We start from the raw sequence: 17,280 nt of genomic DNA, 5'->3' as shown, positions 1-17,280 counted from the left end.
CAAATGCCAGAGATGGTTGCGTGAAATGATAAAAGTATTTTCTTTGGTATTTATAAGGTTTATTTGGTAAGAATTTAGTATCGTGTCAGATGGAGGGGGGGGGGGGTGAGAGATTCTGTAACCTAACCTCAAAACAGATAAAAGTTTCTCTAAAGGCCAAATAGAAGCCCCGCTTCGTGGGTCCCATATTATTTGAAAGAAAAAAAACATTCCACCTTACCTATCCGCATCCGGGTATGACACAAGTCTGATGCTCGCTTCGCTCGCTTTTAACTACATCCTAAGTTCTTCTAGTCGCGTCATTCATTGTCATTTCACGGAACCAACCCTGGCATTTGATCAAATCACTAGATTGGTTTAGAGAAATTATGAAATCGTGTTATTCCGTGATTTGATCAAATCGCTTAGGGAATTTACCAATACTCTGTTATTATCATTTCCCTGCGACATAAATATATTTTGTCGTACGTCAGTATTTCTTTTTTTCAGTTGCCAATATGGTTATAAATAAGATCTAAGTTACGATGATAAGTGAGAGGAAAATAATATTAAAATATACTTACATTGTGACCAAAAGATGATGAATACAATTGCTGCAACAGCTACCAACTTCCCTCTCCTTTCTAAGGCTTCCATTATTTTCTCTTTTTATCTCACTCAGCACTTAATGGTTATGTTTGACACGCACTATTGGTGATGTATTATTGTCATGACGTCATACTTGAAGAATGGTTTCGGAAACCTGAAACAAAAATAAAATTTAAATCAATTATAATATATTTTTACCATCTTATTACTGGGCAAATGTTTCATTGTACAATATTACTTTGGAAACATATTTTTTCGATAAAAATAAAAGACCGCTGAGTTTGTTGCGGCCGTTCTTCTCAGGTCTGAGGCATTCATTTTGGAATGGTTGACTTTCAATAAGTGATGTCACATCCTTTTTTGAATAAAAACATTTGAATTTGAATGAGGCTTAACATTTAAGTCTCAAGGTGACGAGCGCAACTGTAGTGCCGCTCAGAATTTTTGGGTTTTTCAAGAATCCTGAGCGGCACTGCATTGTAATGGGCAGGGCGTATCAATTGACATCAGCTGAAGGCCCAGCTCGTCTCGTCCCTTAATTTCATAAAAAAAATACAAATCTACATATCTAGGTCTAACGATTTTACGTATATTTGAAAAGCTTTGTCAATTTTAAACCAACCATAAGTTTATGTTTATTTGTTACTCTAGCCCTCTTTAACTTTATGGTATTTTTTATCTAATATATAAAATTCTCGTGTCACGGTGTGCGGGACCGAACTTCTCCGAAACGGCTTGACCGATTCTCATGAAATTTTGAGTGCATATTGGGTAGGTATGAGAATCGGACAACATCTATTTTTCATCCCCCTAAATTTTAAGGGTGGTCCACACAAATTTTATTTTTTATTTTTTTGACATTTTTTTTAAATTTGTTTAATTATGAGTCAGCATTAAAAAATTAACACAACTTCAAACTACGATCTTACGACCATCTACGATCAACAGTTACCCGATTTTAATATCGGCAATACAACGTTTGCTGGGTCAGCTAGTTTTTATATAAATAAAAGAATCAAACTCAAATTCAGAATCCAATATTTTTATTTAAAATAGGATATGATATCACTTATTGAAATTCAAAACTACTCATTTCAAAAAGTATGCCTTAGACCTGAGAAGAACGGGCGCAACAAACTCAGGGGGCTTCTTTATTTCATAAAAAATATGGTTACAAAGTAACATCGTACAATTAAACTTGCTAGCGGTCGCTCACTTCCAAATCTGTGGTATCATCAAGAGTCATTATGTTATTACCATAAAAATGTTTAATAACAATTCTTTTGAATTTCGTTATACATTTGCTTTGAACATTTTCTGGGATCTTGTTGTAAATGCATATACAGCCCCCTGCAAAAGACTTACTAACTCGACTTAGCCGAGTAGTAGGCATGAGTTTATGTCTGTTCCTGGTGTTAGCATTATGGTTATGACAGTTTCTACCAAATTCACTTATGTGCCTATGTACATACTACATACATTAGCAATAATAAATTGAAAAGCAATATGTCAATTTCTTAAAATTTTGCTCTCAATGATTCTTTAGGCCCAGAAATATTAATGAGTTTCTTCATTTTCTAAAAGATTTCACCTTCAGATTATTCTTACAATGGAACTTATGTCTTGAAAAATTCAAATCAGGAACCAATTCTGGAACCAGTTCAAATTCAAATCAGACCATAAACGCGGAGATACGAGATATGGATAACATGCAAAAAATATACACAGTGGAATTAAGAACTTCCTGTTTTTGTAGTCGGTTGAAAATAAAATTAATAAGCACACAATGAACGCTAAGTATTCATTGTAGAAGTAGTTGCAGTATGTCGTTCATTGCGTAGAACCAGTCTGACATCTGCCAGAAGTTGTTATCCTTACGATAGTCATCACAGTATAGTAATAAATAGTAACAAATTCCCGAATTCGAATCCCAATTGGTGCAAACATTTATATGATGAATATGGATGTTTGTTTCCGAGTCCTTTACGTTTATATGTATTTAAGTATGTTAAAGAATATTGTATGAAATATATCGTTATCTTGTTCCCATAGTGTACTGTAGCCTGTAGGCTATCCCGATCCTACCATACCCTACCCTAGTACCCTAGTTTAGGGCAAGATAATTTGTGTTAAAGTGTGTCAATGTATATGTTTCGTAACACTTTTTTATAAAAATACCTTTTAATTATTTTTTTTGTTTTCGAGAGTCTACAAGCATATATATACGACAGTTTGAAGTTCGATCTCCGCTAGAAACATATAATTTTCCACTAACTACTAGACAAGGAACAATCGTTGGAACAAATGCATGTCTTTGAAGTATGGAGTCTCTGTAAAACTCCCTCGAAGTCTAATAAACTTGATTGCCTCTCCCATAATTATCTATAGAGGATATGATGGAGGTTATCACCACGAGATTTACTACCAGATGGCAGGTAATTCCACAAAAAACATTGTAGAATATACACAAAATATATATTATATTTGTTTAGAATAGAAATCGAAGAGGCTGGCGATAATAATTTCTTTTGCTTATCGCGAAAAAGGAAACATTTATTGTACTTACAGAAATAAATGTGCTTAAATCTAGATTTCTCTTTAAAGCGAGACTTTCTAAGCTAACCTAAATACACGCTGTATATATTGTTGTAACTTATAAGAACTTTCAAATTGTAAATTGTCGTATATATCATGTGACAACATGGCAACAAGTGGGTACTTTGAAATAGTATGAGTATATCTGTAAAAGATTTAAATGGCAAAATAATCCTGACCTTAGCCAGTAATGTTTTATTTAGAATTTTACCGATTAGTTAACAAACACCCGGATTCCTGGAGTGAGAAGCTATGAAGGACAGATTGAAAAACGAGAGAGTTCCTTAGAGAGAGTGAGAGATAAATGGTTAAGGCAAGATGTGTGCACGACAGAAAGACAGTCTGTAGTTTAAGTTATAAATAAATAATTATTCTTAGTGTGGTGATAGTTATAAGTAGTGTTAATTAGGTTTTATAAAATCAGTAGCTGTTTTCGTGTGTTTTAGCTAAAGTGTTCTATAATGTTTATTAATTAAATTAAATAAAATTAAAATAATACCAGTGGCAGGCTCTTTTGCACCGGATGCCGGCTAGATTATGGGTACCACAACGGCGTCTATTTCTGCCGTGAAGCAGTAATGTGTAAGCATTACTGCGTTTCGGTCTGAAGGGCGCCGTAGCTAGTGAAATTACTGGGCAAATGAGACTTGACAACTTATGTCTCAAGGTGACGAGCGCAGTTGTAGTACCGCTCAGAATTTTTGCGTTTTTCAATAATCCTGATCGGCACATTGTTATGGGCAGGGCGTATCAATTACCATCAGCTGAACGTCCTACTTGTCTCATACCTTATTTTCATATTAAAAAAATATAAATTATAATAATAATAATTTGAATTATGTACGATGATGTAATAAAGGATACGATTTTTGATATTTTTATTTTAACCTATGTAGTTGGGAAATGTCGATCTAGAGTCTAGACGTATTCTCCGCGATATGTTTGAGAATATAATGAAAAGGGCCACGCTGAGTACCAAATATATATCAATTTTAATTGAAAGACTTGGAATACGAGTGGATGAAGACCAGATCAGGATATGAAGGTACCAGAAAGCCAGTAGCTCTGGGAGACCGGCATAATATTAAGCAAGTTTTTTGAAGTGAACATTTTTTATATAGAAAATATTTTGTTATAGAAAAAAAATCAGTAAATAGCCTCGGGGCTGTCGCTCCATTTCCAAGATATATTAAGATTATATTTAGAAAGTCATATATTACCATGTGGCTATTTCTGATATCGCGGGTCACAGCTAATATTATGAATATGTCGCAGGGATATGATAAAAACAGTTAATTTGGTAATTTCTCAGAGGATATTAAAATAACAACACAATTCTATCATTTCTCGAAACAAATCTAATGATTTGACCAAATGCCAGCGTTGCTTCCGTAAATTGACAAAAAGTGTTTTCTTTTTTATTTAAAAGGTTTATTTGTTTAGAAATATACATAATTTGGTAAGAATTTAGTATCGTGTCGCAGGTGGAGGGGGGATAAGAGGGGAGGTAGATGTCCCCTGGCTCACTCCCCCACACTCCCATGAAAAGGTTACGCATCATTCTCTTGAAAATCAAATTAATATATTGTAACCTCAAAACAGATAAAACTTTCTTTAAAGGCCAAGTAGAAGCAATTTGTGGATGCCTCTATATTATAGAGACTCCTTAGCCTATAGAGTTTTATATCGTGGAATGCTAACCACAGACAACGAGGCGTGCAAGTACGTAAGTTCGATGCCTCAAAGGCGATACTTTTTACAGTCATCATCGTATGTTATCACGTACGACAAGTTCTTATATAATATTGTTGACAGGACACGTTCACTTGTTTAGTGATGTGGTGTGTTGTGGTCACTTGAACTATCCTTGCGGTTGGAGCTGTGATTATCGATACATTATACATAGTACTATGACCGCATGATATAAATATTTTTAATTTAGGTTCTTATGTGTTGTATTTATTCAATCATGTGCATATACAATTTTTTATATAATTTACTATAATAAATACAAAAATATTGAAGTAAATGTAGTGAAACGATAATAAACTAATAAATCGTTTTGTTGAAATATTCAAATTCAAATATTTTTATTCAAACTAGGATGTGACATCACTTATTGAAAGTCAAAAAACTACCACCCATTCCAAAATGAATGCCTCAGAGCTGAGAAGAATGGTCGCAACAAACTCAGCGTGATTTTTTTTTCATCGAATAAATATGTTTACAAAGTAATATTGTACAATTAAACTTATTCTTTAATAGCCTGAATGCGGTCACTCCATTCCCAATCTGTGGCATCATTAAGAAAGTCATTTATGTTATAGTAACCTTTACCACACAAACGTTTTTTAACAATTCTTTTGAATAACGTAATACTTTTGTTTTGAACGTTTTCTGGGATCTTGTTGTAAATGCATATACATCGCCCCAGAAAAGACTTACTAACTCGACTTAGCCGAGTAGTAGGCATCATAAGTTTATGTCTGTTCCTGGTGTTAACATTATGGTTATGACAGTTTCTCGCAAATTCACTTATGTGCCTATGAACATACATTACATTATCAAGAATATATTGAGATGCAACAGTCAAAATGTTAATTTCTTTGAATTTTGCTCTCAATGATTCTTTAGGTCCTAGGTTATAAATAGCGCGAATAGCCCTCTTCTGCAGCGCAAATATTGTATTAATATCGGCACAAATATTGTATTAATATCGGCACAAATATTGTATTAATATCGGCACAAATATTGTATTAATATCGGCACAAATATTGTATTAATATCGGCACAAATATTGTATTAATATCGGCACAAATATTGTATTAATATCGGCACAAATATTGTATTAATATCGGCACAAATATTGTATTAATATCGGCACAAATATTGTATTAATATCGGCACAAATATTGTATTAATATCGGCACAAATATTGTATTAATATCGGCACAAATATTGTATTAATATCGGCACAAATATTGTATTAATATCGGCACAAATATTGTATTAATATCGGCACAAATATTGTATTAATATCGGCACAAATATTGTATTAATATCGGCACAAATATTGTATTAATATCGGCACAAATATTGTATTAATATCGGCACAAATATTGTATTAATATCGGCACAAATATTGTATTAATATCGGCACAAATATTGTATTAATATCGGCACAAATATTGTATTAATATCGGCACAAATATTGTATTAATATCGGCACAAATATTGTATTAATATCGGCACAAATATTGTATTAATATCGGCACAAATATTGTATTAATATCGGCACAAATATTGTATTAATATCGGCAGCGTGTACGTGTACAATCCCTTTAATATTTTTGACCAGTACAGCGGAGGCTGGTGCTGTGAGGTAGTAATGTGCTAGCATTAGTGTGATTCTGTTTGAAGGACGCCGTAGCTAGTAAAATAGCTGGGCTAAAGAGAACATCTTATGTCTCAAGATGACGAGCGCAATTGTGATGCACAGAATTTCTGTACTCCTTTGTAATAATAGACTGGGCGTATCATTATCCATCAGGTGAATGTTTTACTGGTCTCGAGACAGTTTCTCATGTAATAATTGTTTGGAATGTCGATTGTATAACTATGCACTACTATACTACGTTCTAAATACTGATTTATTAATAATATATGCGAATATTTAGCAGTTCCAACTGTACCTTCAGTCATATTCTATAGCCCTAACTGTTTCTATGTGGATTGCAGGTATCCTTTTCAGAAATGCGCCAATAGTCAGGGTGACAGACTAAAGAAAACCGAAGTTGGTTTCACGTTGGTATCAAAATTGGTTTTTACGAGTTTCAGATGTAACAGAAATTTGATAAAACACTTATATAGTTTTTCAATTGCATCTAACAATATGTTATTTACATCTTTATATATATATATATATATACATATATATATATATATATATATATATATATATATATATATATATATATATTTCTTGTGTGCGTGTGTATGTCACTGAACTCCTCCTACGAACTGACGGCTGGACCGATTTTGATTAAATTTTTTGTGTGAAGTCAAGGGGATTCGAGGATGGTTCAGATTCGTAGACGAGAGTGTACGTCTGTTGGGTCCACTAGTTTTAGTATAAATATTTTGTCCTTTGTCTGTGGAATTAAATTTACGGACTGACAACTACTTGTAATATTAATATTAATAAAAGACTCGTTCAAACGATATTTGCCTGTGTTATTTGTAGACAACACTGTTTTGAGCGAAAACAACATCTTAGGATAAAAAAACGCAATCAAGATGCACAATGCTGTAAAAACAGACCTGCTCACAGATAAGCTTGATATTTCACAAATTTCGCTCTTATGGTCTTCGAAATTACCTTTATAGTTCTGTACAAACGTACGCAATTTAAATCTTTTTATTATTACAGCAAAATATGTTTTATTTGTATAATGAACTAAAGAACATTTTTCTGTAAATATTTCAAAGATACGATGCACTTGAATTACATCTCAAAGAACTTTCAAGATAGCGAACACTTGAACGATCACGGTTCTTGTCTCGTCCTTGCAACGAGTTTAGACCAAGAGATGATGATAATATAATTAATTATTTAATATATAAAATTATTACCTACTATCTCATAAGCTACTCCTTTACATGATACATTTATTAAATATTTGCACCAAATAGCAAAGAAATAAAAATATAATTCTGTTCTACTTTAATAATGGTTTACTTTGAGGATTATAATATTATATAACTTGAGCCTCTTATGTAATATAAATGTCCCTTAGTAAAAAAGACTCTGTTACAATAAAAAGATTTAAACGAGTAGCCATTTTTATTTTGAAGTGTTATACAGCATGATTGTTAAGACGCTAGCTAAGGATACTGGAGAATGTTATTTTTGCCAATAATATATACGCTTATTGCAGGGCTCGGAAGCATGAGGCCGAACATAAGGACCTGTCGGTGCTTGCGCTCAATAAACGACACAGTGATGGATTGCGGTGCTGTATCCAAACTTTATTTATTGGGAAATTTGTTCAAAAATTAAGCACCAAATCTTATTACATATTTAAAGAGAATCGCGTAATGAGTACTTTCCTTGAGTTACGTTATTGTCACCAGTCATACTGTTTGTTCCATAGTGGCTTTGCTATATTTTAGTTTAGAAATTTGAAGCAATAAATAATGAACGATTTTGAGAAATCATTTTGTTATTGCTCCAAAGAGTACACAGTTTTATATTATACTGGAGACCCTACAAACATTGTCCTGTACACACGTTTTAAATTCTAAAAATCAGCCAAGCCGTTAGTACGTGTTCACTAACATACACATGAGCAGGAGAATTATATATGGTTTAGAATCATAATCAATCTGAAATTCACTGAAACACACAAAAAATTCATTCAAATCGGTCCAGCCGTTTAGGAGGAGTTCAGTGTCAACACACGTACAGAACAATTATATATATAAAGATATCCTTAATAATATGTTCTTGTAAAGGTGTACAAGTGTGCCAAAAGCATAACTTCAAATATTGTTTAGTAGTAAAACGGTAAAAATGTGTTTTATTAGATCGAGAAATTTATTTTAGTCATGTTTTTTCTTGTAACATTAATATATAGAAAAATGATATATATCTAACCAGACCTGTCAGTACACTCACTACGTAACGAGAAGAAATGAACGGTATTATTTTGAAGATATGCCCTAAAATAAGTTAATCATCTCTTCGACTATAATCAATAGCAGGAGGTTATGTTGTATTACATAAGATGTAGAATTATTCTTAGATGATCGACGAGTAGTATTGATTTCATGAGTTCATGCACCTCAGGTTATTCTTGACTTTCATGACTACGAGTGATTTGTTCGAGCGACGGCGGGTGTCTTTGTAAATCATAATGATTCTATTCAAACATACTTCGGCGAAACATGTTTCAAAAGGATTCAAGTCCCTCTCGTAGAAGGGCTTTACGACGCCGTGTTTATCTAATTTTCTGACGAGCGGTTTAGCACAGAAACCTTTTGAAGCTGATCTCGAGCGTCGTTGCTCAAATCACAATATAAAGTGTTGTTATGTAGTCAAAGTAGGAGCTATTGAAAACCATTCATGTTACATCATTAGGAGAAAAACTTAAAGAAATGAACAAATTAGCTATTGCATGTCAATATTTTCTTATGTTATGCTTGTCGTCATAGGCGAATTTGCTAGACACTGTAATAAGCATAATGTTAACACCACCACAAACATAAACTTGTTATGTTTACAACTCGGTTGGTTCGAGTTTGTAAGTATTTTATTGGGCGATGTATGCTTTTACAATATTATCCTAGAAAATTTACAAAACAAATGTTATACGAAATTCAAAAGAATTCTTAAAAACCGTTTGTGTGGTAACGGTAACTATAACATAAATGGCTTTCTTAATAATACCACAGATTGGGAATGGAGCGACCGCCCTCAGATTATTAAATTATAAATTTTACTGTTGTTACGAAATTTTATAAAGAAGCACGCTGAGTTTCTTGCACCCGTTCTTCTCAGGTGTGAGGCATACATTTTAAAATGGGCGGTTTTTAATGTTCAATTAGTGATTTTAAATCATTTTTTGAATCAAACATATTTTAATTTGAAATTGAATGCTATGGCTACTAACAAATAAATGTTCTTTTTCGTCATAACACAGAAATCTTCCTTTCGTGACGTTTGTTGCCATGCGATACTTATAACGTGATACATTGAAATATTTTTTGTATTTTTCTGAGGTGTTGTGAGGAGTTATTTAATATTACTGGAAAATTTGAAATATAAACGGTTCATATTAACTGGTTCCTCGTCTTTTGGAGTCTGCTATAGTGTAATTAAAATGACATTATTAAGATTTTTTTTCCGTTAGGAGTAATAATGTTTGTGAATCACATTTGTGAATCAAAATTTTAAGTCAATCAGTAGAGGAAAACTGCTGGAAGGTTCTGTTTGACCGTTAATTGGATGCAATTCTGACGTTCTGACGTATTGAAGTATTATTTTCCCGGGTTCGAATCCCGGTAGGTGCAAGCATTTATATGATGAATATGGATGTTTGTTTCCGAGTCGTGGATGTTTAAATGTATTTATGTATGTTTATATGAATTTATGTATGTTTAAGTAAGTATATTGTATTAAATATATCATTGTCTTGTAACCCATAACACAGGCTATATATGCTTAACTTGGGGTTATCTTGCCCCAAAAAATGTCTTGTGTAAAGAGTTGTCAATAAGTATTTATTAAATCATCACTAAATCATTAGTTTGGATTTCGGCGTCTCGCCAACATAACAAACAAGACAAAACAAATAAAAGCTCGTAAATATATTCATGGTTGGAGATACTTTTCAAACAAGCGAAAATTCTTCCGGAGTTTTTAATTTAAGTTATTTTTTATAATTTCAATAGTATTTTTGTTAAAACCTGAACAACCGGATATGCCCGCATGCTTCTGATACATATCAAACACTTAGTACACGTGCTTGTTGGATTGTACAAGCGATAAATTCGTCGGTTCATTTGTCCGTACAGTTTACATTTTGTAATGTCCTAAAGTTGCAAGAGATTTCATGAGTGGGTTCTCTCGTAAATATATTTAAATTTAGTTATTTTACGAATTGTGAATGAAATTCTCCGGAATATGATTTTCATAGTTTACTTAATTTTTTTTTTAATGAAAATAAGGGACGAGTTGATTGATTGAATTGATACGCACTACCCATCACAATGCAGTGCTGCTAATTAATTTGTAGGTTTCATAAAACTATTCCTAGAAGACATGATTTGATTGTTATAATTTAAATTTGATTAATTGTCTTGTACACATAGTACAGGCTATGCCTAGTTTGGGGCAAGATAATTTGTGTAAAAGTGTGTCAATATTATATTATTATTATGTGTCCCTGAGCATTACCTCGATACATTTATATTGTTTTCGTTTTTCTTTAATTTTTTTCTCCTTGACATCGCAAGCATTATGTAGTGTATGTGTAGAAAAAACTCTGTCAGGACAGCGGATCACGACATACAAATTAAAATGCTGTAAAGTGCACATCGTAAGTGTACGTTACTAAGAAAATAAGAAACTACTATGCAAATAAGAAAAAGTCACCCCAATGACGAACACCACACAATGACAGCATGATTTTTTGTTTTATCGCATAATTATATAGTTGTTATTATTATTATCGCCACGTTAATGTATGGAAGTGAGAGTTAGGTATGGCAGAAGAAGCATATTGAGATGCGATCACTGCGAAGTATGTGTGGGGTAATACTGACTGATAGAATTCCGAATGCGGTAATACTAGCGCGCTGTGGTTTGAAAGAGGATGTGGTGACGAGGACTGAAAAAGGAATGCTGAAATGTTTGGACACGTGGAGCGAATGAGTGAAGAAAGAATGACGTATCAAATATATATATAAGGCAAGTGTGTGTGGGCAAGTCGGTCGCGAGAGACCTCGTAGAACATTCGTCGACGTTTTGAGAAAAGGAGAGGTCCGAAGCACGCGCAACCGGCGAGCATGTATGAAAAGAGAAATGAATGTAGAGGAAGCGCGTGAGGTTTGTAAGGATAGAAGCAAATGGCATTCTATTGTCTCTGCCTACCCCGACGGGAACAAGGCGTGAGTGTGTGTATATGGCTAGTCTTGATTGGGTGCTAGTAACACCGCGTCCAGAATTGAACTACTGTATTGGCCACTCATACTTATAGCTCGTCGTCAAGCCCTGCCGCGTTTATGTCCCGCAGTATTTTCTTGACGCGAGTATTACAAAAGCATCTGGGAGTGGGGCATAGTCGCCAAGGATGGTGTTACGTTTATGCATTAGTGGGCAGCAATTGCAGAGGAGATGAAGAGGCGTTTCATCGGCCTCAAGGCAAAATCTGCAAGTTCTTTCGTTTTTTATTCCGACCTCACTGAGGTGCTTAATTATAATAGGTTCGTTATTTATATTTGAATTTTAAATTAAGAACGGAACCCCAAGCGCGTTTCTCTTTAATTAAACGTCAGGCGAAATGCGATAAGACTTTTTGGTTTGTTTAACTTCATTCGGAAATGCAATTGGCATTTGGTTGGAAAAGAAATTTGTAGCCGATTCGTGACTAATTTAGCATGGTCTATGGCTCAACACTTTGCATTGTAGAGTTTGTTAGAGTGTGAACTTTTATTGAATAAAAAATTATCTTGTGATTCAGTTGCCGAGCTGAATGTTTGAATAATATAACAATTATAGATGTAATACTCTTTGCCTGTGCAATTTATTGATTAGAAATAGACAGGTTATTATTCAATTAGAGGATGAAATATTAGTCTTATTGTGAAGGTCTTTTCAATATATATAGATAATACTAGCTGACCCAGCAAACGTTGTATTCCCGATATTAAAATCGCGATACAAAAGTAACTGTTGATCGTAGATGGGTGAAAATTTGAAGTTGTATGTATTTTTTAATGCTGACTCATAATCAAACAAATTATAAAAAAATAAACAAAAAAATTAAAAAAATCATTTGGCGTGGACCACCCTTAACATTTAGGGGGATGAAAAATAGATGTTGTCCGATTCTCAGACCTATCCAATATGCACTCAAAATTTCATTAGAATCAGTCAAGCCGTTTCGAAGGAGTTTAACTACAAACACCGCGATATGAGAATTTTATATATTAGATGAATATTAAAATGTATTAAATATGTCGAAAATAAGTCTCAAAACTTGCACGTACGTACGAAATGAAAGTACGAAAATAGACATTCGTTTTTTTTTTACAGTTTATAATGTGGGTACTAATTGATACTAACTTAGTACTTACTTGACTTAATCTTAATGTTTAAGTCAAGAGAAAAAATTACCAGATACATACGTAAAAATATGCATATCATTTATGTTTGTATAACCAAAAACTGTTTTTGAAGGTACCCATAAATAAATATAAATACTTTGTTTTTACGTTCCAAAATGTAACTAACGGGTACCGTTAATTTATTTATTTATTTAAAACTTCAAAATTAGGATGATAATTTGAAGAAAAAAAACCGCCACGCTTATTTTATAAAATGTTTCATTTACACAGGTATATCAAAGTACCTACATAGTGTTATAATAAATAGTATGATGGTCCGGACCCCTCCGTGTGCGACAAGGCCTTGCACTTGACCAATTTTCATTAATATTTTAAACAACTAAAAATAGGGAGATTATTAAGTAGGTGATATTTATTTAGTACGTTGGTCAATATGCAATGAAGTGGCATCATACACAAGCGCTTAGCATTTTAGATCAGCTGGAAGTAAATTAGGTATCGTATATCGTGAAAATTGTTAAAGTATTATTTTAGGACTGACGTACCTTTTGATTGCGTCAATTTTAAGCTTCTAGGATATAAGATGATAGAATTTTTAGCGACAACACCATGCGTTCCTCAGTAAAAGAGTTTCGACGGACAGCAAAACACCAAGTGACCTTCATCTGGTTGTTTGGCTTTAAAAAATGATTTGATTTGATTAATTAACATCCTTACATCATTTATACGTCTAGAGAGTTACAATGAGTTTACAGTTAGCCTCTATTTTTAGCAATGTACGCATACTGACACAAAGTGTCATACAAATCGCGAGTGTAAGACGTAGCTTGTCACGCACACTAAAGTTACTAACATGGCCTGTTTTTATCGGTTGTCAAACAGCAAGAGAGTCTATCTAGACGTATTAAGTATCTAAGTTAACATCCATCAATTACAAATTCTATTAGCCTCGAACTAAAATTCACGAAATAAAGCAAAATCAATAAGAAAATATTTGAATTAACGACACCAGTTCGTTGCCCACGACAATCATTTAAATTCTACACACAATTAAATAGAACTGATGAACAACAAATAGATCCATATTATGTTAATCAGGCGTTCAATTAATTGAATTAATTATGTAAATAAACATTCTCGTTCCAGCTTTTGGCGAGAATACGGCCTGTGAAGGCGCAACTCGTGTCGAAGTGATTTTGTGAAACTAAGCGAAATTAACATTTAACATTAACTAAAGATCAACATATAAAAAAAATGGCTGCATATTTTGTTGAATTAACAGTAGAAGCGACCCTGATGGTGTCATAAGTAAATACTTGGTTTTGAGATGTTCTAGAAACACAACTTGGCTAGTATTGACATAAAATAAACAAAAAACAATAATGAAATATATGAACTATCTAGAATAATGTATCGTTGAAACGGTTAAAGTATTTCCGGGAAGGGTACAATGTTTTTGCGTTTCAAAATAGACTAAAACTATGTAACAAGCAAATTAGAATATAGAGAGCCCATATACAAATGAATAAGACTTTCTTGGAAACAAATTGTTCGTTCGTATCAGAACTCAGATAAATTGCATTTCAAAAGCTATCCCTGAATAAAGCGGTCATTGTCCCAACGATAAGTTAAAGCAACGGGAAGCCTGCGCCAACTAGACAGGTACTAGGCAAACAGCATGCACCAAGAGACCTAATGAACTTTGAATTATAGTAACGGTTGTCTTGTAGCGTGAATATTCTAGTCAGATGCATCGAGCCATATACGGGATTAGTTAAGAAACCCGACACGATATTTCGTAGATAAATTTTGCATTTAAATAAATGCTATTTGAATTCACGGACGATAAATTTAATCTAACGAAAATTATAATATGATCTTCTAAGGATTTTTATAGTAGATAAGTAATAATAAGCAATTAATTAAATTCACGATAAACGACAAACCGTTTATCATTGAGAATCTTGTGGAGTTGGAATAAACAAAATTTGACGAATACGAGATTTAACGCCTTAGACCTAGGCCGCACTACGGTTAAATCGCAGCGGTTTTTAACCGTTTAGTGAGTTTATGAAAAAGAAAACGAATACAAGTAGCCGCACCTGCGGTTTTTTCCGGAAACTTATTTTAAAACATTGAAATGTTGCAAAATTGTCGCGAAAAAACCCGCCACGAAAAAAAATAATTAATTGACCGACCGTCACGAAAAATTGTCGTGTTGTCACGCCATTGAAATTATGTCGTCAACCAAATCGGAGTCTGTTTCAAACGCAGAATAGTAAAGTTCAGAATCCCAATTTTGTATTCATGAAGGCGATGGATTTAAGGTCGCACTCTATGCAGAATTTTATCAAAGCTGGCTACTGACATTCGGATAGTAATAGAATAATTTATGTGGGCGTTCTCTTAAAATTTTATTTTTCTTCTGAAAGAAACTTCTAATAAACACCTACCTAGTTAGTGAATGGACCCAATATTTGCAAAAATACGCTGACGTCTTTTTTCTGATTCTTAGTATTAAAGCAACAATACATTGCTCTTTTGAAATCCATCTTCAAACTGTGAAAATCATGGGTTATTTCGCGGTTTATAATAGTGGTGTGTGCGTCTCGAGCGGTTTCGCGTCTATAGCTGTTAACCGCTCTCGCGAAAAAACTGTAGTGCGCCCTAAGCCTTATTAAAATTTTTCTATAGAATATATATTAAATACGAAACAGCTGATCGCCGTCAGCCATTTTTTTTGCTATTGAGGGCCAAAAATTGGTTTATAGAAACTGGCTTTTAAAGTCACATCTACTATATCGGAGGGTATATGGAGTGTTTTATCACTAATATGAGATTATGAATACGATTTTTGACAGGCGTTTATTAACGACGTTTTAAGTCTCCTATAAGTTATCCATAGTGGATCTCATAGTTACTACTCACTCAAACATTGCAGATCGAAATTGCCGTACGGCACACTACGTACTGACCAAGTTCTGACCCTCATTTTGTTAATAGGATAGTTTATTTTGCATGGTCTTATAGTTTGTTTCAATAGCTTTCTTATAAATTTTCTGTTATCATCCTAATTTTGAGCTGTCTATTAATACACGTAAACTAATACGCATTGACAGGTCGCTGCGCGCGCGTCGATCTATGGAATACCGCGGCGCGGGGGCACTTGCCGATTACGGAAGGTTAATAAATCATCATTATTTACTCAAAATTAATTACTTACCAAGAGAAAGATACTTAGAAAAAAAATTATGTGGTGTCGTGGGACACCAGGTGGGAACGAAGTTCCTTCGGCTAATGTAGAATCGACACAAATTGCAAAAAAAATCGTTCTAATATTGCTATAATCGTTATCATATATTAATATAATAATATTGATAATATATACACAACTCGCTTGTGTATGTGACTGTCGCGCCTGCGCACGTCTCATTTAACGGTTTTATTCCACGCACTTTTTTCCACGGATTTCTTCTTACGGTTTTACTATCACATTTTTTTCAGTTCGGTCGCGCAGCAAAATCCCTATCACCTCCAAGCCTGCCGTAAGGAACTTCGTTCCAATAAAACTTATTTGTCTATGTTAAATATTTTAATGGTTTAATGTCACACACAAAATTTTTTCCCGTTTGTGACAATACTCTAGAGTCTAGATTCTAGCGTCTAGTACATATACTCATTTAGCTTGGCACCAGTATTATTTCTAAATCTCAACAGTGCTTAACGTGCCTAAAGAAGTTTCCACTTCAAAAGCAATAAAGCTGATAACAAACGGATAGGAGACATTAACAATTTGTTAATTACGCAATTAATCCAAAGATGAAAGATTCATACTACAACAGGAACTTAACCCGTCTGAACCAGACACAGTTAAGTTAACAACGTTAAGTCACATATTCACAGCCCGGTAACATGATTGGATCCCCACTAAATAAAGAGCAGATGAAATCAATACCTTGAATTTGCATTCTTGCATAACCCTGTTACAGTAAAGTTTCTTATAAAATTAAAAAGACATGCAACAATGTACCTTATTTATATTACAATACGTAAACGTTTCAGCATTTCGCCTGCAGTTTAATATGGTAAAGTGTGGGTGTGCATTCATTAATACTACTCTGATTTATGCGCACGCAATATTTTTTTTAACCGAATAAATTTTTCTTTTTCTTCGCGATTTTATGTTGAAAATGAGGCATGTTGGACATTTAAATATAAAATTGATATTCTAGTGAATTTAATGTAAAT

General features: G+C 33.5%; 1 protein-coding gene across 3 annotated transcripts in view; it reads right to left on the bottom strand.

Moving 5' to 3' along the window:
* Window positions 1-17,280, bottom strand: part of LOC126972993 (uncharacterized) — a 179,754-nt gene that overhangs the window by 66,325 nt on the left and 96,149 nt on the right. For all 3 annotated transcript variants that reach the window (XM_050820113.1, XM_050820115.1, XM_050820114.1), the window contains one exon: window positions 564-742. In XM_050820113.1, the coding sequence (XP_050676070.1) occupies window positions 564-636 (73 nt within the window). In that variant the 5' untranslated portion in view covers window positions 637-742. The remainder of the gene's footprint in view (window positions 1-563; window positions 743-17,280) is intronic.

This window comes from Leptidea sinapis, chromosome 28, assembly GCF_905404315.1.
Source record: "Leptidea sinapis chromosome 28, ilLepSina1.1, whole genome shotgun sequence".
In the NCBI taxonomy this organism is placed as follows: Eukaryota; Metazoa; Arthropoda; class Insecta; order Lepidoptera; family Pieridae; genus Leptidea; species Leptidea sinapis.
This window is presented reverse-complemented; position numbering and strand designations above follow the sequence as displayed.